We start from the raw sequence: 20,582 nt of genomic DNA on the forward strand, positions 1-20,582 counted from the left end.
TTTCATCACTGTTGTCTTTCGTAGTATATCGTGTTTTCGAGCTTCATGCATGTTGAAGCAGGGATCATGGGGATCACCGTAGCTTTACGTTCGCTGCTTCTTTCTCCTGCCAGATCCAATCTCTGGTTGAACCCCTCTGGCGAATTTTTGTTTTGAGTTATTGTACTTTTCAACTCAAGAATTTCTATTTGTTTCTTTTTTTAAAAAAATAATTTCTGTTTCTTTATAGATATCCTCTATTTGGTGAGACAGTGTTCTCATACTTTCTTTTTAATTCTTGACACATGATTTCCTTTAGTTCTTTGAATGTGTTTAGGATAGGGGATTTCAATTTCTTGGCCGATAAATCTGATATCTGGCCTTCCTCAGGAACAGTTTCTGTTGACTGTTGTGTGTGTGTGTGTCGTGCATATGGGTGATACGTTGCTGTTTGCTTGCCCTTGTTTTGGTGGAAAACCAGACATTTTAAGTGATGTAATGTGACAACTCCTCATATCAGAGTAACTCATTCCCAGGGGGAGCTTTTTGTTGCCTTTTGTTGGTATTATTGTTGCCTTTGTTTGTGAGTTTCCTGCATTCATTTTGTAAAGTCTGCATCCCTTGGTGGGTATGGCTAGTAAAGTACTGACCATTAGTGGTCAGCTAATGACTGAAGAGAGATTTCCTTAAGTACTTTGAGCCATTCATCTGGCAGCCTTTGCTGATGGCCTCTGAGTATGTGTTGGTGGCATGCCTTCTACAACTCTGCCTTAGCCTCTGCTTCTTGTTTGTGTAGAGACTCAAGGTTATTAGCTGGATGTGAGAGATTAGGCCCTTTCAGTTCTTTCCTGAGCATAGCACAGCCCTTTTTTGTGTGACCTTGTAAATGTCTTGGGATATTTCAGAGTTTATCAAAGCCTCTTAGGGACATCTTCTTCCCCAGTTTTTCCTTTTATGCTTTTTAGTTCACCTTTTGCAGTTCCAAGCGATAACGTTTCTCCAGCAGCTGTGGTGTTAAAACATTTGTCACTTGTCACTGTTCCCCGTAAATGCCCTGGCTACAGTTCTGTGTGTACAGCAAACTGAGTCATGTTATATAAAGAGAAGACCTGAGAATGCAGCTTTCAAGCGAGTCACCAGGCAGATCAGATCTGACAGTCTTCTGGCTGTGGGGCATTTGGGAAGCTCCAAACCTGTTCTGCCCTCTCCACGGGCTGCTGGGCTGGTGGTTTTCACAGCTGTTGTAGCTGTGAAGCTGTGGGTTTCCCAGGCTACCACAGAGCTAGAGAGAAAAGGGATGGGATTAGAAAAAGTTAAAACATCACCAAGTTAGCTCTTCTTGTCGGGCTTCAGTCGTTGTCTTGAATAAATGCTCCTTGAGTTTTTGCAAGCTTTTATTTCATTTTCAGGATTCTGAAAAAGTTGATTTTGAGAATTTTTGTCAGTGTTCTTGTTGTTTTCACAGATGAGTGGGTTTTTATAGAGTTCCTTACTTTGCCGTTCCAGAAGTGCTTTCAATTAATATTAACTTTGCAAACTTTTTATTATGGACATTTTCACATCTACATAAAAGAATAGTTTGTACTGATAGGACCTCCCCTTGTGCCTTCATTCAGTCTCAATAGGATCTACGTTTGCTAATCTCTTTTCAGCTGTCTACGCACTACTTATTTTTTTCCTGGACTGTTTTAACGCAAATCCAGATATATCATTTTATCCATAAATTGGGTATAAACAACATGAATGTGAATGATATTTAGCCGAAACTTTGTTACTGCTTTGAAGGAGAAGGTGGCAGGGAGTCTTACAGCCCAGGTGCTTCTAAACCAATGTCTTTGTCCACCATGTGCCTTGGGTCCCTCATTTCTCCCACCAATTTTCTCTGTGAAACTTCCAGTTGAATGTTCATTGTGACATCCTTTGACCTTCACTTGGCAAGAATATGTCATTTAGTGAGTTCCTTTCTGCTCTTTTCTCCTGCCCTCCCATTTCTTTTTGCTATTGACAGAATCTCAAGCATAAATGTACACTCACTCTCTGAAATTCAGATTATTCAGAATCTTATATTAATTTATTTTTTACTTATCAGAAATGAAAATACCAAATGAAAAAAAAATCTTATAAATTCTCAGACCCTATAATATTGGTGTAAATTAAAACATTTAAATAATTCCAAGTCTTTGGTGAAGGTATGTGTGCTGGTAGATGTATTAATGGAATAGCCTTTCAGGAAGGCCATTTATACTATAGATCAAAAATGGAAAATTTGACCTAGGAGTTGTAAGGATGCATCCTACAAATATTCTTGTGTAGCTGTGAAAAAGGTAATACATACAAGTACGTTCATTGAAGAGTGCTTCTGGAAATAACCTAAATGGCCATTAATGGCTGTTAAATCAAAGATGTCTAAGATACACTGTTGATGGGAAAAGTTTAACTGTAGAACAGTACTCTGCTCATGAAAAAAGTCGAGTTGCACAACAGTATTTCTATCATGATCTAATTTGTATGTGAAAAAGAAATTTGGATGTATCAATTTGGCACTGTGTTTGGCTAGCAGACTAGAAATAAAAGCAGCTTAGCCAAGACGGAGGTTTATTTTTCCCTCATCAGTGCTGCCGGAGGTAGGCAGTCTAGGGCTGGCATGTTGATGCCCTGGTGTTATTGGGGTCGCAGACCTCTATCTTGCTGTTCTACCATCCAAACAAATGATTTCCATTCTCAAAGTTCCCTCATGGTCCACGACACTTGTACTAGCCTTGGAGTCTATTGGAGTTAAGAAGAATTAAGGACAGACAGAAAGGTCAAAATAGGACCCCTCCTAGCTGATTCAGTCTCTTTAAGCAAGTTTCCTTGAAACCCAACACAGTAGTCTGTTTATGTCTCATTGACTGGTACTCAGTCGCCTGACCACACAGAGTTGTACAAAAGGAAGAGAGCCTTAGTCTTTTACTCAGGTGGCCATCAGGATCCTTTTGCCAAGGATGAAAGGGATTAATGGATGCTGGGGTAAGTGTAGCAGTGTCTGTCACTCTCTGAATATGCTCATAGGTGACTGCACAGAACATTTCCGAAGGAATGGCCCAGAGCCTGTTACCGGTGAGCACTCGGGAGCAGAGTGGAAACAGATCTTCTGCATTTTACCTTGTACCTGTCTGTATTGTGAGATGTTTTCCATGAGTACGTTTTACTTTTATAATAATGGTAAAGGAAAACCCAACATGAACAAAACCCCATAGTTTATTAAGAAACACATCTTACAATCAATAGTGTGCCATAGTGTCATTGTTATACTTTTCTTGGTGGTAGTAAAATATCACAATAACTCGTCTACAGATGCTTTAGGAATGAACCTGATTATTCAGATTTAGGAATTATTCTCTTCGAAGGAAGTGGGATGGATGTGTTTAGAGGTTTTTCATGACCTTAGTATTCTGTGATTTTTGCATTTATGCCTTGCTATCCATTCTCAATTCTCAAGCCTCCCAGCAGCCATCATTAAGAACATTTAACTAATGATGGGCCTGAATGTCACTGAGAAAAGTGGCTCCTTTCTCAGGTATAACTGCAGTAGGAAGTAGTGACAAAACATAAAGCATAAAAAATATGTGTTTCACTGATATCTGTGTATTTATATATATATTCATAAGGATTTATATAGGGTGACTTAAATCATCTGATCTTTATACATAGTTATAAAACTTTATTGACTTAAGGACGGCTTTTGGAATTTATACATAGCAGTTTTACTGGGAACTCTTCTCTCACTCAGATGATACATTTTGTGTTTTTAATCAATCCATCATTTCTATAGCCCCATACTGAGGACAAGCTATTATGTGGTTTTCAGGGTGCCATTTTGAAAAGGCAGTCTTCTATACTTCTCTACCTGGCTTCTTTAAAACAGACTACTTTTAACCAGTGTTCAGTGGTGGCTTGAAAAAAAAATGTGTGTGTGTGTGTGTGTACACACACATTCTGCTGCTCAAATGAATGGAAAATAACTTCATGTTCATCAGCTTGCTCTTCACAGTATTTATTGGACATGCATGAGCATATGTATTAGTAGTTGTTATTATTACAGTTAAGAGAAATTGGCATCTTCCTTACTCTATAGGAATTTAAAATCTATAATAAACAGTAGCAACATAGCCAAGGATAAGTGAAGCCTTCTGGCTGGGGATCTCAACATTCTAATCAGTCGGGTGATAGTCGTGCTTGCAAGGATGTCCACATGAGGATGGGCCTCCCTGTCCGTTTTCGTAGATGTGCAACATTTGCCTTCAGTTCCCTGTCACAGACTTGTAGAGCTGGAAAAAGCCACTTAGATCCTTTACAGTGTTTCTTATCCTTTTTTGACTCATTGACCCTTTTGAGAACCTGGTGAGACGTTCTCCCTAGCAAAACGAGTGAGTACATGGACACAGAAAATTTGCATATATATTTCTGGGGTTCCTGGACCACTTAAACCCATACCCAAAGTCCTGATTCAAATCAGCTTCTCATTTTATAGATGAATAAACTAGGACCTAGAGAAATTCAGAGGTAGCTCCAAACCTCGTGCTTTTATATACATTTTCAAGCTTCCAGCTGTGGTTTAATATCTCTAAAATGCAGCGTGATGCGGTCAGCGTCGTGTGGAGTGAGTGCATCACGTGTGGTCACATCACGTGGAGTGTTCTGTATGCTACCAAAGAAAGCATATTCTAGCAAAAGACCTTAATCATTGAGGAGTCTTAACAGATTAAAAATAGAATCAATGAAAATCCCTTCAACTCTTGGTACAGATGAAAGCCCTGTGACTCGGGGATCCTAGCCATCTGCACATAAGAGTAGAAGGAGGAAGAGGGTATGTTTTTATGCGTATCAGGTGTGTGGCTGACCTCACCCTGTGGTGGTTTGCGGGCTGTAGGCTCCTCCGCCCCGCCTGTCTCTCCATCACACAATGCTCTCCCTTTTCGCTGTCTGCTTAAGCTTTGGCAGCCACCGCCCCCTCCCCAAGCTCAAGTTCTCCCATCATACCGTTGTCCTTCCTCTTCATGTGGTATCTGGAGTATCTAACATTTATTGCAGACCAGGTATCTAGGATAAAGTGGTACAGCCCAAGCTGCCCAGTGACAGCAAATGTTGGAAAAATGTGCATTTGCAGTCACACTCTCTATTTTGTGTTTTTAGTTGAATCAGAGGGTTCTGACTTTTCTGTTTCCTTTTTCGCTCATTTTGAGTGGCGATAACATAGTACAGTTGATTTTTTTTTTCCTCTTCCTTGGCAGCATCTCTTCGGCAGTCTGCAGCCATCCTCTGTCCAGCTCTGGGTCTCCTTTGGCCGCAAGCCCATGCGAGCAGCCCAGTTTGTCACAAGATATCCTATTAATGTGAGTGGGGTCCACGCCGGGGTGGGAAGGAGTGCCGTTGTCCTCATGCAGAGGTTAGAGGGAGGGTGATGGGGGGTGGATACCTGATGGAGGCTCCCTGAAGTCACTTTCTAGATTGGTCTCGAGAGAGAGAACCATTATGCTTTGGGCATCTTGGTCTGTTTTCTCCCTCTTCACTTTTTGAAGTGGAGCTGAATGGGAGCCTTAATTTGCTTTAAGTGGAGAAGGATTGGCAGAGAGGTTTGGAACCGGAGTCAATGGTCTCAGTGTGCTAGCGCTGAAGGAATGGGAGGTTAGTGATAGCAGTAGTTATTTATTAAGTACCTGCTGTGTTGCTCACAGATGGTGAGGTTCCAAAAGGGGATAGGATTTGAGTCTCACCCTTTTAGAAGCAGATGGGTTGGAGAGCCTGAGAGCAGAGCAGAGGAAGAAACCATGTACAGTCAGAGGCTTGACTGTGCAGTACGTGTTAGAACATAGCGATTGGGAAGGTCAGTGTGGGCTGGGTCATCAGAGAAGTGACCACGGGGAGGAGGTGGCATTTGGAGGCCTTGATGCCAGCAGTTGGTGTGATGGAAGGTTAGTAGCTAAAGGGAGGATGTGATGGAGAACACACTTGTCGGTTCTTTGCTTTCTCCGGGCTCTGCCTTCCTGTAGTCACCTTAGAGAAAATGAGAGGGAAGGAAATGCACATTAATCCATATTGTACTTTGTAGTAATGATAGGGAGACATTATTAACTAAAAGCAATTTCTGGGTCATTTTTAGAGCTCAGGGCCCATTCTTATTTTGTGTCCCACCTGCCAAGAAGGGGTTTGCTCCGGCTGTAAGGCAGCCTCAGGGTCTCCAAAGAGAGAGTCGGCCAAGCTTCTTTCCCGACATGGGGAGGCTTTCCGTGGGCTCCGAGCCCACACTCCTCACCGGGACATCTGGAAGTCGTTGCTTTAGTGTGCACTGGGAGAGTCCACAGGGCCTGCGTGGTTTTTTTGACTTGTGTCTTTTTTGACTTCTGACGCCAAAGGAATATTACATTGCGGACGCCTCCGAGGACCAGGTGTTTGTGTGTGTCAGTCACAGTAACAACCGCACCAACCTGTACATCTCGGAGGCAGAGGGGCTGAAGTTCTCGCTGTCCTTGGAGAATGTGCTCTATTACAGCCCAGCAGGGGCAGGCAGTGACACCTTGGTGAGGTAAGGAGACCGGGAGGCCCTCCCTGCTTTCTTAGCCCCGCACGACCTCTGGTTGGGTGGTTTTCAACATTAGCTGCACATTTGGACTCACCTCGGCAGGGAGGTTTCAGAAACCCCAATTCTGCCTGGCTCACCTTCCTAGAAATTATATTTTATCTGGTTTGGGGTGTGATGGGTGTGTGAGGATTTTAAAAAGCTCCCCAGGTGACGTTTATGTGATGCACAGGCTGAGCACCACTGCCTGGCTGACACTTAGGGTCACCGCCACAGTGTCAACCCCTCCTTTGGGTTCCCTTCATTCAGTTACTTGGTTTTGTGGTCTCAGAGCCAGTGGGAAGGAGCACTTGCAAAATATCATCAACTCCAGACCAGCTGGTATATGTGGCCACAAGACCCTGCTTCTGTGTGACTCTGGTTAATTGACATCATTACTCTTTTTTTCAGTCATTGCAAGGTATTGTTCTGTGGTGTCTGTGGAAAGACACCAACATCACTGATCCTTTGTCAGTAAATCACATGCCTGGGGTGGTCCTGCAGTAATGGGTGTTCTCTGGGTCGTGGAGGAGTCCGGGGTTTGGGAGGGGTGGATGCCACGAATCCGTGGGGGCACTGGTGCCACAAGCCCATTTATTCTCATTTATCGTGTGACAAACCAGACTTGTGTGTGTCTGACTGAGATTACGTTTACTCTCTGCTCTTGGGAAGAGCCATGCAGTGGAGCTGACTGACTGGTCTGCGGTGAGGTCTGGCCCAAAGGCCGTGAGCACCAGGTCAGAGGGCATGTCCTTGCTGCCCACTGTCCCTCTTCATGTTGCCAGTTCATTCAGTCATCAGTTCATTCAGCAAGTATGCTGCTGCTTGGTGCCTGGTGATGTTGCGTGTACAGCCATGAGATATTGTATCCAGCAAGGAAAACTCAGGACGAGGCCCCCATTCTATGGAGCTTTTGTTCTAACTGGGGGAAGACAGAATATAAACAAACATGTGATCTGCTGGTAATGGTGAGTGCCAAGAAAAAAAATAAAGCGAGATAAGAGGACAGAGGGTTACGAGGTTATTACTTTATATTGGCTGGTCGTGGAAGGCTGTTTCAGGAGGGTGACATTCCAGCAGGTGCCTGAATTACACGAGGGAGGGAGCCGGGCCCATACCCCGGGGAAGAGCATTGCAGGCGGAGGGAACAGCAGGCACAGGGGTTCTGAGGTGGGACTTTGTTGGTTTATTTTAGGAGCAGTGAGGAGGCCAGGGTGGATGAAACAGCTGGTAGAGGGGAGAGAGCATCCCCAAGACACAGGAACCAAGAGAGCAGGGTTCAGGTTGTGTAGAGCCCTCAAGGGAGTAGAAAGAACTTTATCTTTTTCTTCTTTTCTTCTTTTTTTCTTTTTTGTGCAGTGTCCTAACCACTGGACTGCAAGGGAATTCCCTATTTTTTCTTCTAAGCACGGTGGAGGGTCTTGACCAGAAGCTGGACATTATTTGATTTAACCTATTACATTTTTTGGACACCATTTTAAAAACTGTGGATTGCATTATGTAAAGAAAAGTGCATGAAACATAAATGGGTAGTGTTCATGAATGATTTTCAGTGAACGCTCACGTGACTTATCTTTTAAAGAAGCCATCCTGGATGCTGTGTAGAAATTAGACAGCAGACTTTCATGTGTCTGGTGGGGACATGGAGTGGAAGTGGACTTTCATGTGTCTGGGGGGGGACGCCCAGCTGTGAGAGCACTGCCGGAATCCAGGCCAGTGGAGATGGAGGTTGGCTGGACCCCGGGGCGGTAGCAGTGGAGATGCTGGAAATGGTCAAATTCTGACCATTTACTGATGGACTGGACATGGAGTATGAGAGAAGGAGGAGTCAGGGACCCACCACTGCTTGGCCGGGGTAGCTGCTGCAGTGATGGTTTCAGACGGACCGAGAAGGCTGGGCAAGGTTCAGGTGTGGGGAAAAGATCCAGAGTTCTGGTTTGGAGATGCCTGTTAGATATCCAAGCAGAGAACTTTCTGTGTGGTCTCTGATATGCTTTTCTACGCCGTTTCTTCTCCTTTGGAGGAGCTGTCATCTTTTACTCCTACTTTTTTTCCCCCCAGTGTAGACTCACAGGTTATTTATTTATTTATTTATTCTGTTTCCCCCCCGCCCCTGCCCACAGGTTATTTATTATTCAGTGTCTTATAATGTGTTATAAACCATTCCTGCCATGATTCATCCTCAGGTGGTTCTGGTTTGGTCAGTCACGGCCCCTTCCGGCTGGCTCCTGTGGCTTTTTTTTTTTTTTTTTTTTTGATTTATTGAGGTGAAATTCTCATGATGTTATCTTAACCATTTTATTAAAGTAAACAACTCAGTGGCATATAGCACATTCACAATGTTGTGCAACCACCCGCTTTCTCTAATTCCCAAACATTTACATTTGTATTTCCCCCAAAGAAAACCCCTTACCCGCTCAGCAGTTTCTCTCCATTCTCCCCTCCTCCAGCCCCTGGCAGCCACCAGGCTACTTTCTGTCTCTACGGAGTTGCCTGTCCTGGCTATTTCATATAAATGGAATCATACCATAACACCTGACCTTTGTGTCTGCCTTTGTGTCTGCTTCACTTTGTAATGTAATGTTTTCAGGGTTTATCCACATATAACACGTGTCAATCAATACTTCATTTCTCTGTATGGGTGAGTAATAGTGTCCTTACTTTTTTATAACTAAAATCATGAACCACTCTCTCTCTGGCCTTTTGCCGACTCTTTGTTTGTCACCTTTGAGAGCCTCCAGCTATGGGGCTGATAAGTCATGGCTTGGCCAAGGTTTCCTTGACTTCTGCATTTGTCAGCTCTTCAGGATGGAGATGGCAGGGCAGAGCAGGAGCCCGAAGCTGCAGCGAGCAGCTCCCCAGGAAGTGGGAACATCAGTGATGTGGCCATACGGCCACTGCGCACAGAGAGATGGCCCTTTATGCAGTTACAAATGTTCCCCCCCCCCGACTCCCTGCCCTGCCTGACCACTCGGTCCAGTTAGGAAAATGAAAATAGATTTACGTCAAGATTCAAAGACTGACATCCTCCTTGGCCTTATTTTTTTTCTTCAGATTTTATCTCGGGACTGGAGATGTTCAGATGTACTCAATTGAATGACCTTTGTCAGCTGCATCTCCATCTCAGCACGATGACATGGGACAAGGGTGAAGGAGCAGATTATGTGGGCAGGCTGGCTTAACTTAAAAAAAAGAAAACCACACCAAACCAAACGAGCTATGCTTTGAGCTCAGTGGGAAAGTGTGGTGCCGAGGACCTGGATCTCTTTACTTAGAGCCCGGGAGAAGGAATTCTCACCAGGGGTGACCCTGACCTTGTGAGAGGTGCCAAGTGGAGTCAGCGTCTAGATGGAGGGACAGACGTGGAGGGCCCACAGGGCATCTTGAGGAGGGTGTGCTGGGTTTGGGCTGAGGGTGGTCGAGGGGGACCTGGTGAGCTGCCTGGCGAGGGGAAGAGCAAGTGGTGAGAGCCAGAGAGAGAAAACGGAAGCAAACGGACTCTCCGGGGGAGATGCTTGGGTGAGTCAGGTAGTTGTAGGGTGCAAGGCGTCAGAGCGGGAGATGACAGGGTGGACTGTGGCCTGGAGGAGTGTGGGACGTACAGAGGACAGGCTTCTGCTTGGATTGAAAAAATAAAACACCAGGAGAGAGACCAGGGGGAGAAACAGGGCTCCTGAAAATGAGAGAAACTCAGACCTCCCAGATAAATTGAAAGAAGCCAATACGGGGACCTCACGATGCTAGGATCACAGGCAGGAGAGCCGAGGTGAATGGAAGGCAGTGGGGAGCAGACTTGGGGCCCATTCCTAAGGAAGCAACTGAAAAACAACTAAAACAGACCTAAGGAAACCACGCGTCAGAGCATTTGGTCTCAGCGCTGGTGTTTTCTGGAGGACCTTGCTCCGTCTCTCAGCTGGGGTGGCCCTGCCACTTCTGTGTGCATCTTCCTGTCTGAGGTGGCCAACAGTCATCCAGCTCGGACATTTGTATGACAGATAAAGGGAAAGCGCAGTTCTGTGCTTTTTTACAAAGCCCAGTGGCTCAGAACCCTCCAAATAAAGGACCCGCTTCCAGTTTTACAAGCCACGTGTGAACTGTGGCTACCCTTTCTGAGAGATCTGTTCTGTTGTAACGTGTGTACCATGTTAGAACAAAACTTCTTCCCAGGGAAATTATAGTATCTGGGCTAGCAGTTAAGGCCGGGGAGGGTCTTCTTCTCTGCTTCACTGTGAATAAGCATAACCTCAAGGTTTCCAGAGCCATCCTTGTTAGATATACCATGCCTTTGGGAAAGGGGTTCTGCTTTGCTCCCTGACAAATCCTGTCAGCTTCTGTCTGATCAGGGTTTTGACTAATTAGTTGTAAGTATCTGGACAGTGGCTGTGTAACCCCTTAGCTATATTCCTATAGATTGGGTTAGATTGTAAGCCTCAACACTATAATTTTTTAAATTGAAGAATAGTTGATTTACAACGTATTAATTTCTGCTGTACAGCAAAGTGATTCAGTTATACATATATATACATTCTTTTTTATATTCAGTTCCATTATGGTTTATCATAGTATGTCAGATATAGTTCCCTGTGCTATACAGTAGGACCTTGTGGTTTATCCATTCTATATATAATAGTTTGCATCTGCTAACCCTAAACTCTCAATCCTTCCCTCTCCCACCACCCCCTCTCCCTTGGCAACCACAAGTCTGTTCTCTATGTCTGTGAGTCTGTTTCTGTTTCATAGATAGGTTCATTTGTGTCATATTTTAGATTCCACATGTAAGTAATATCATATGGTATTTGTCATTCTCTCTATGACTTATTTCACTTAGTATGATAATCTCTAGGTCCAACCATGTTGCTTCAAATGGCATTATTTCATCCTTTTTTATGGCTGAGTAGTATTCCATTGTATATACGTACCATGTCTTTATCCATTCCTCTGTTGATGGACATTTAGGTTGTTTCCATGTCTTGGCTATTGTGAATAGGCCAGCACTATAATTAGTATCTGGTGAGTTTGGTTTAAGGTTTCCTGTTTGTCAGAGGTCACTAGAGGATTTGGGGTCAATTTCATTAGTGGAGAAATAAATGTGACTCTGACATCAACTTTTCTGTGTTGTATTCATCATTCTGAACCCCACGTGAGGAGTGATAGGTCAGATGAGCATCTTGGCCTTTAAAATTACAAAACATCACTTTTTAAAAAGGACAGATTATTCAGCCATAAGAAGGAATGAAGTACTGATACAACATGGATAGACCTTGAAAACATTATGCTAAGAGAAAGTAACCAGATACAAAAGGCCACAAATTGTATAATTCCATTTATATGAAATATCCAGAAGAGGCAAATCCATAGAGACAAAAAACTGATCACTGGTTGCCAGCGTCTGGGATGGAAAGGGAAAGTGGGGCATGACTGCCAGTGAGTACAGGGTTTCCCTTTGGGAAGATGAAAATATTCTGGGACTACATAGTGATGATGGTTGCATAACATTGGGAAGGTACTTAATGCCACTGAATTGTGTACTTTAAAATGGTTAAATTTTACGTTATTTAAAATAAGAACATGCCAAGCAAATGATGAATTCATGCTCACAGCTGTTCATTTTCTCTTAATGTAGGTATTTTGCAAATGAACCATTTGCTGACTTCCACCGCGTGGAGGGGTTACAGGGAGTCTACATTGCTACTCTGATTAACGGTTCCATGAATGAAGAGAACATGAGATCAGTCATCACCTTTGACAAAGGGGGGACCTGGGAATTCCTTCAGGCCCCAGCCTTCACGGGATATGGAGAGAAAATCAATTGTGAGGTATAGATGCTTTGCTCTTGTTTGGATTGTTAATACACACTTTTAACTCTAGTTCTACTCTTACAGTTCCCAAACTCTGCGTCAAGATGCCTTGGGGTGCCATAGTGAACTCACAGGGGCACCATGGGATATTTTAAGTTTTTGAGGGAAAAACTGTGATACTTGATGTCTGTTGGTCACCGTGTGAATTACTATCTTGAGTTAGTTCACAATTTCAACATTAGCTCATGCTATATGTCTTTTGATGACATATCTTTGTGAAGCTGGATTTTTGGCATTTGATGTGATAAAAAGCACAGGAAATGATGGTAGTGATATCTGATTAGATTACAAAGTTTGAGAAGATGTGCAGTGCCCAAAAGGTGTCTATATACTATTACTAAGTAATTTTGGTTATTTAAGAATGAAATAAAATTTTATGTTTTCTTTCAATTTATATACACACACACAATATTATTTCAGACTGCTGCTAAGTTATTAGGACATATACTTATTAAGTTGTTTGGACTTAACTATGTAAAAAAACAAACATTGGTATTTCTTCTGACCTGAGGCTGTTATAAAAAAAGTTACTGAGATACCAGTTGTGCTGGGAACCAAGAAAGTCTGGGGACCTGTGCTGTACAGCAAAGTGATTTGCTGGGGAACATCTTTTAAAATTCCTCCCTGAATATAATTTAGGATTGTACAGTTTTCCCTACCTGTGGCTTCATCTGAAAAGCTCATGATACTAAAATGTGTTATTTGGCCCCATTCAGTGTTACCATTCACTTAAGTGGCTCCTTCCTTTTCCCTGGGGAGAAGTCTGTGATCGTGGTCCTCGGCTTCATGTGACACCCCACACCTCCATTTTCATTTCTCTAGGGGATCTAGGGTGTGTAAAGTAGGCAGTTGGAAGGAACTTGGAAAAAAACAGTAGTACTCATTTTTGGAGAAACCAAAACATTTTAGTTAGACAATTACCTGGTCTCTTGGATTTTTGAATTTCATTTGTCCATGGTTAAATATATTGACTCTCTTGTATGCTATATCCGTGGTCCTTGGGAAGATTATTTTGGAGACTCTTGTTCTAGAATGTACTTCTTGATTTTTTTTCTTTTCCTTTTTTTTTTTTTGTACTTCTTGATTTTTCTTCCCTATTTGGCAACAGGTCTGGACTTCCCACATCGTGTCTAGCTTTGGAGAGAGTCAGGTTATAAGTAGGTGCAGATAAACACCTAGGTGTTGTTTCACTGCATGATATAGGTTTTGGAGCATGTGGTAGGGGTCCAAACCTTGATTAAATAAAATGAATAGTTTTGTTAAAATCCAGCTGCTTATTTCCCTGACTGATCAGTTTATTTATGAACTGTACAACAATTAGTAATCAGCTTTTAGTTTCTGCTTCTGATTTTAGGTGGTGACAGAAAAGGTGATTTGGCAGATATTTCTTTGAGACTCAACCTAATTTGCTCCAGTTTTCATTTGCTGAACTTTGAGGCTAGCAAGACAGATATTTGTTAGAGAGATCCTTTTGTTATAAAAATAAGTATATCTAGCAAATCATGTCAGTTTTTACCTGTAACATAAGTACACATAGAGATACCCTATCTAGAACACCAGACAAGGCTAAGTAACATTTGACAGTCACTTTCTGGCCAGGAGAATCAGGTATGACCCTATACCAAAAGGCCTTGTTTGCAGAACTATTAAAATCTGAACATAAGTGATGGAGGCCAGTTTGAATAACCTGAAGTCTTGCAGAGGACACCTGAAGACTTGTTGTACAAATGCAGACTGCTTAAAAAAGTTTAATGTGACTCTTTTGGTGTTTATATCTCATATGTGTTGTACATCTGGGAGGTTATCAGTGAGACTTTCTGACTTCTGATTCTCAGTTTTTTTTGACAGAGTTGCTTAAATCACATTTGAAATACATCTACACTGACTTAGAAAATAAGTACCATGAAATCATTTCATTCTCTTTCATTCATTCGAATGACATGAGAGGAATTCTAGGTAACATGAGAGAGTGAAAGCTTTCCTATCTACTTGAGTTGGCACTGATTTCTTTTTAAATTTTTATTGAAATATAGTTGATTCACCATGTTGTGTTAGTTTCTGGTGTACAGCTAAGTGATTCAGTTTTATATATATATATATATATATATATATAATGTATATATATATATACACACACACACACACTTTTTTATATTCTTTTCCATTATAGGTTATTACAAGATATTGAGTATAGTTCCCTGTGCTATACAGAAGTTCCTTGTAGGTTATCTATTTTATATATGGCACCAATTTCTAATTGCTGTTCTCTGAGAGTCTCAGAAGGAATTTTTTCTTAGGATTTTTCTCTTTTCTTCCATGAGAGGCATTTATGTGGTTCAGATGATCACGCCCACCTGGGGGAGTGTGGGGACAGCCAGGCTGTGCCTCTGGTCTCCTTTGGGCCAGATCTCCTTCCCCTGTGCCGACTGCAGTGTGGGCCCAGGAGGCCTCGGCATTTCGAGGGAGACCTCCGTGTCGTGTTGTGTGCTGACCGCTCCTCAACTTGTGTTCTGTAGCTTTCCCAGGGCTGCTCCCTCCATCTGGCCCAGCGGCTCAGCCAGTTGCTCAGCCTCCAGCTCCGAAGGATGCCCATCCTGTCCAAGGAGTCGGCGCCTGGTCTCGTCATCGCCACGGGTAAGTTGGCTTTGCCTGTTCTCACTGACGAGTTAAGCTATTGGCTTACGTGCAGCCAAATACACAGTGACCGCTGCCACCTAGGGCAATACTGGCTGTTCGTGGTTCTGAGACATCTTAGTTGCTAGATGACTCAGAATTTCTGGTTGAGCAAGGTGATTATCTGACGTATTCTTGACATTAAAAATAATTACTCTTCTTGCATTTTAGGTTCAGTGGGAAAGAACTTGGCAAGCAAGACAAACGTGTACATCTCCAGCAGTGCTGGAGCCCGGTGGCGAGAGGTCAGCCCCCTCCCTCCACAACCCCTGCCCTTGTTTGTGGGAGAACATGACTGTGCCTTGACATTTCAAGGACACACATGGCTGTGGTGGAGGCCAACGACGCCAAGTATGATTATAAAATAAAGAGAGGTACCCGGAGCCACAATGACAGGGTCAGCTGCGCTGATTTGTATTCACACCCCATGATGTGGGCTTGTGATTTTGCCAAAAATGTTACTTTGAATCCAAAACAGACTTTTTAAAAAACAGCTGTGAATTTGTGTAAATATCCCAAGATTATAAGTTCTGTAAGGATAAGGCAGTGTCTGTTTTGTCACTTCTTTACTCCTGGGACCTAGCAGCGTCTGGCACAGACACATGGTGCTCAGTAAGTGTTTGCTGAATCCATCAGCAGATTGTAATGTATTTGTAGTGGTATCAGGTCTGACCCTGGTTACTTACTTATTTTTGCATATTAGCGAAGTTAAAGCCAAGCCCCTGCCCCGCCCCCTTCCCTGACTGGCTGTACTGCGCAGGTCCTCCATCTCACTCCGTGCTATGGCAGACTCTGCTGTGGAAGGAGGCTGTTTTTGCCTGAAGGTTGTGTGACTAATTTGGATCCTTAGGGACTGATTGTACCAATTCTGAAGGTGGGGCTAGTTCTCTAGTCCCCAAATGCTAACTCAGCCTTGGACATTAGAGAATTCCCAACCTTGTTTTAAAAAAAAAAAAGTGTTTTTCACTAGTCTCCCGTTAGGGAGACCGGCATCTGGTCTCATTCTGTAGGGGCCGCTTTCAGTGATGCTCTGCTGTGCGTGCAGGGAACTGCTGGGGTAGAACTCACCAGATCTCTCGCAGGCCGGACGTGATGTCCGGAGGGCTGTGGGATTCTCAGGAGAACCAGCAGACAGCTCCCATCCTCATGGTGCCCTTCCTGGGAATGCAATACATACACTTTCAGAGTGAAATACATAGTATGTGAAGCAGTCGTAATACCCAACATTTGTTTGGGTCTTGGCCTGTCACATACCTTATCTCGTTCGAGGTAGGGCTCGCTGTCCCTTCATACATTGTGTGTGTGTACGTGTATGTGCATGCATGTGTTTGTGTGTGTGTGTGTGTACGGACTACACAGCTGTACAGTATGGTAAGGAACATAATTACGTATTCGGATGAGGGAGATTGTTAAGGCCAGAGTAGTCAAAAAGTGAGAACACTTGGGAATTTTCGGGGCATCCTTGTCCAGCTTCCATGGGAAAGATTAAGCAGCGGCTTTCCTCTTCCCTGGAGCTGGACATTCCTTTTGAAATTGGGTGTTCTCTCCTCTGTGGATAGGCTGGTGGTTTGTTTGTACCTTCTGATGTTGGCGTAATCTGGGATTTGAACATCTGCAAGTGATTTCCTTCTGGGGAGAAAGCAGTGTCTTGCTCCTCCTCCAGTGAAGTGGTGTCGTCTGGCTAATGCTGGGGCAGCTGTCAGCGCCTCCCGCCAGGTGTGCTCCACGCCTGCCAAGAGGCAGCCATCGCACAAGGGACCTTAGTTTTAGAGCTAGCAGGGACTAACTAGGGGATGAAAAGGTTGAGACTGTCTGTGTGAGCGGGCATCTGAGTCCCCATGGGCAGCCTTCTCTTTAGAGGGACAGTCTCGGGTGTGTGAGGGGGATAGATGGTGGCCAGGGAAGAGGAAATGGGATGCAGTTGACAGATGCTGTCTAGAAAACTGATGACTAGAATTCTTGTTCGCCTTCTCCTACTAAAAAGTTGTGCAAATTCTCAGATCCACAGAGTTCCTTTTTTGCACTTAAAAAAAAAACAAACAAACTTTGTTGAGGTACAGTAAACTGCACATAGTTAAAGTATATAATTTGATCAGGATTGATCACCATCATTACACCTTCATCCACACCACAATTAAGACAGTTGCATCACCCACCAAAGTTTCTTTGTGTCCCTTTGTAATTCATTCCGGCCTCTACCCTCATCCCTCCAGATTATTAGCATTTTCTAGAATTCTGTGTAAATGGACTCACACAGATGCAGTCTTTTGGCTTTGAGGTTCATTCATGTTGTTTCATTTATCAGTGATTCTCTCCTTTTTCATTGTTGATCAGTATCCCATTGTGGGGATATTCCACAGTTTCTTTATCCATTCGTTGATTGATGGATGTTCTGGTTTTTGCTGATTACAAATATAGTTGTTATAAACATTTTTGCATGTTTTTTAGGTGGACATATATTTTTATTTCTCTTGGGTAGATACTGTAGGAAGGAATGAGTGGGCAACCTGGTAGATATGTCTAGCTTTTAAAGGAATTACCAGATTATTTTAAAGTATCAAATTGTTTTCCAAAGTGGATATACTGTTTCATGTTTCCACCAGCAGTGTGTGAGTTCTGATTGCTTCAGGTGCATGCCAACACTTGATATGGTCAGTCTTTTAAATTTTAGACATTTTAATAACTGCATATGATATTTCATTGTGGTTTTAATTGGCATTTCTTTGATGACTAATGATGTTGAGCTTCTGGGTTTTTTTTTTTTCTTTTTCTTTTTGATGTTGAGCTTCTTTTCATGTGTTCATTGGTCATTTAAAACTCTTTTGTGAAGTGTCCGTTCAGATCTTTTATATATTTTAAAGAGTTGTGTTTGTGTTCTTATTGAGCTGTAAGAGGTTTTTTTAAAAATATATTCTGAATTTAAGTCTTTTATATGTGTTATAAGTTTTTTCTCCTAGTCTGTGGCTGGCTTTTTTGTTTTCTTAAAGGTGTCTTTTGAAGAGCAAATGTTTTTAATTTTGGTAAAGTCTTATTTATCAGTTCTTTTCTTCTATGTTTTATGTGCTTTGTTGTTCTGAGAAATGTTTGTCCTTCACAAGTTAGCAGAGATTGTCTCCTATGTATTCTTTTACAGGTTTTATAGTTTTAGGCTTTAGGTTTAGGTTTATGATCTATTTTGAGTTAATTTGTATATCTGGTGTGAGGGAAGGGTTGATACTCATTTTTTCCTTATAAACATGCTATTGGTCAAGCACCACTTGTTGAAAAGACTTCTCTTTTCCCCATCAAATTGCCTTGGTACCTGTTTGAAAATCAATTGGCTGTATGTGTGGGTCTCTTTCAAGACTTTCTGTTCTGCTCCATTGATCTATATGCCTGTCTCTTTACCAAAACCAAATTGTCTTGATTACTGAAGACTTAGAGTAAAGGTTGAGATCAAGTACGGTAAGTCTTCCAATTTTGTTCTTTTTAAAAATTACGTTGACTTATTCTAGTTCCTTTGTCTAACCACATAACATTTTATTTTTTAAATTTTTTTAAAATTAATTTTTATTGGAGTATAGTTACTTTACAATGTTGTGTTAGTTTCTACTGTATAGCAAAGTGAATCAGCTATATGTATACATATATCCCCTCTGTTTTGGATTTCCGTCCCATTTAGGTCACCACAGAGCATTGAGTAGAGTTCCCTGAGCTATACAGTAGGTTCTCATTAGTTATCTATTTTATATATAGTATCAACAGTGTATATATGTCAATCCCAATCCCCCAGTTCATCCCACCCTCCTTCCCCCTTGGCATCCATACGTTTGTTCTCTACATCTATGTCTCTATTTCTGCTTTGCAAGTAAGATAATTTATACCATTTTTCTAAATTCCACATATATGCATTAATACATGATATTTGTTTTTCTCTTTCTGACCTATTTCAGTCTATGACAGTCTCTACGTCCATCCACGTCTCTACAGATGACCCAGTTTCATTCCTTATTATGCTGAGTAATAATTCCATTGTATATATGTACCACATCTTCTTTGTCCATTCCTCTGTCGATGGGCATTTAGGTTGCTTCCATGTCCTGGCTGTTGTAAATAGTGCTGCAGTGAACATTGGGGTGCATGTGTCTTTTTAAAAAAATTTTTATTGGAGTATAGTTGCTTTGCAATATTGTGTTAGTTTCCACTGTCCAGCAAACTGAATCAGCTATACGTATACGTATATCCCCTCTTTTCTGGATTTCCTTCCCATTTTGGTCACCACAGAGCACTGAGTAGAGTTCCCTGTGCTATACAGTAGGTTCTTATTAGTTGTCTATTTTATATATAGTATCAATAGTGTATATATATCGATCCCAATCTCCTAATTCACCCACCCCCCTTCCCCCTTGGTATCCATATGTTTGTTCTCTATGTCTGTGTCTTTATTTCTGCTTTGTAAGTAAGATCATCTGTACCGAGTTTTTCACATTCCACATATATGCGTTAATATATGATATTTGTTTTTCTTTTTCTGACTTAACTTCACTCTGTATGATAGTCTCTGGGTCCATCCACATCTGTACAAATGACCCAGTTTCGTTCCTTTTTATGGCTGAGTAATATTCTATCATATATGTGTACCACATCCTCTTTATCCATTCCTCTGTTGATGGATATTTAGGTTGCTTCCATATCCCAGCTATTGTAAATACTGCTGCAATGAACATTGGGGTGCATGTGTCTTTTTGAATTATGGTTTTCTCTGGGTATATGTCCAGTAGTGGGATTGCTCTGTCATATGGTAGTTCTATTTTTAGTTTTTTAAGGAACCTCCCTACTGTTCTCCATAGTGGCTGTACCAATTTTTTTGTAATTAATTAATTTATTTTTGACTGTGTTGGGTCTTCGTTTCTGTGCGAGGGTTTTCTCTAGTTGCGGCAAGCGGGGGCCACTCTTCATCGTGGTGCGTGGACCTCTCACTGTCGCGGCCTCTCTTGTGGAGCACAGGCTCCAGATGTGCAGGCTCAGTAGTTGTGGCTCACGGGCCCAGTTGCCCTGCAGCATGTGGGATCCTCCCAGACCAGGGCTTGAACCTGTGTCCCCTGCATTGGCAGGCAGATTCTCAACCACCACGCCACCAGGGAAGCCCCTTGTGGCTGTACCAATTTACATGCCCACCAACAATGCATGAGGGTTCCCTTTTCTCCACACCCTCTCCAGCATTTATGGTCTGTAGATTTTTTTTTTTATAATGGCCATTCTGACCACTGTGAGGTGATACCTCACTGTAGTTTTGATTTGCATTTCTCTAATAATTAGAGATGTTGAGCATCTTTTCAAGTGCCTCTTGGCCATCTGTATTTCTTCTTTGGAGAAATGTCTGTTTAGCTCTTCCACCCATTTTTTGATTTGGTTGTTTGTTTGTTTGTTTTTGATATTGAGCTGCATGAGCTGTTTGTATATTTTGGAGATTAATCCTTTGTCAGTTACTTCGT

At 42.4% G+C, this 20,582-nt stretch overlaps 1 protein-coding gene across 2 annotated transcripts in view; it reads left to right on the plus strand.

Moving 5' to 3' along the window:
- Positions 1–20,582, plus strand: part of SORL1 (sortilin related receptor 1) — a gene marked incomplete at its 3' end in the record, with an annotated part of 162,909 nt that overhangs the window by 41,545 nt on the left and 100,782 nt on the right. For both annotated transcript variants that reach the window (XM_082626509.1, XM_082626508.1), the window contains exons 7-11: positions 5,253–5,354; positions 6,375–6,544; positions 12,201–12,393; positions 14,952–15,069; positions 15,280–15,353. In XM_082626509.1, the coding sequence (XP_082482635.1) occupies positions 5,253–5,354; positions 6,375–6,544; positions 12,201–12,393; positions 14,952–15,069; positions 15,280–15,353 (657 nt within the window). The remainder of the gene's footprint in view (positions 1–5,252; positions 5,355–6,374; positions 6,545–12,200; positions 12,394–14,951; positions 15,070–15,279; positions 15,354–20,582) is intronic.

This window comes from Mesoplodon mirus (genome assembly GCF_964341445.2).
Source record: "Mesoplodon mirus genome assembly, chromosome: 7".
Taxonomy (NCBI): domain Eukaryota; kingdom Metazoa; phylum Chordata; class Mammalia; order Artiodactyla; family Ziphiidae; genus Mesoplodon; species Mesoplodon mirus.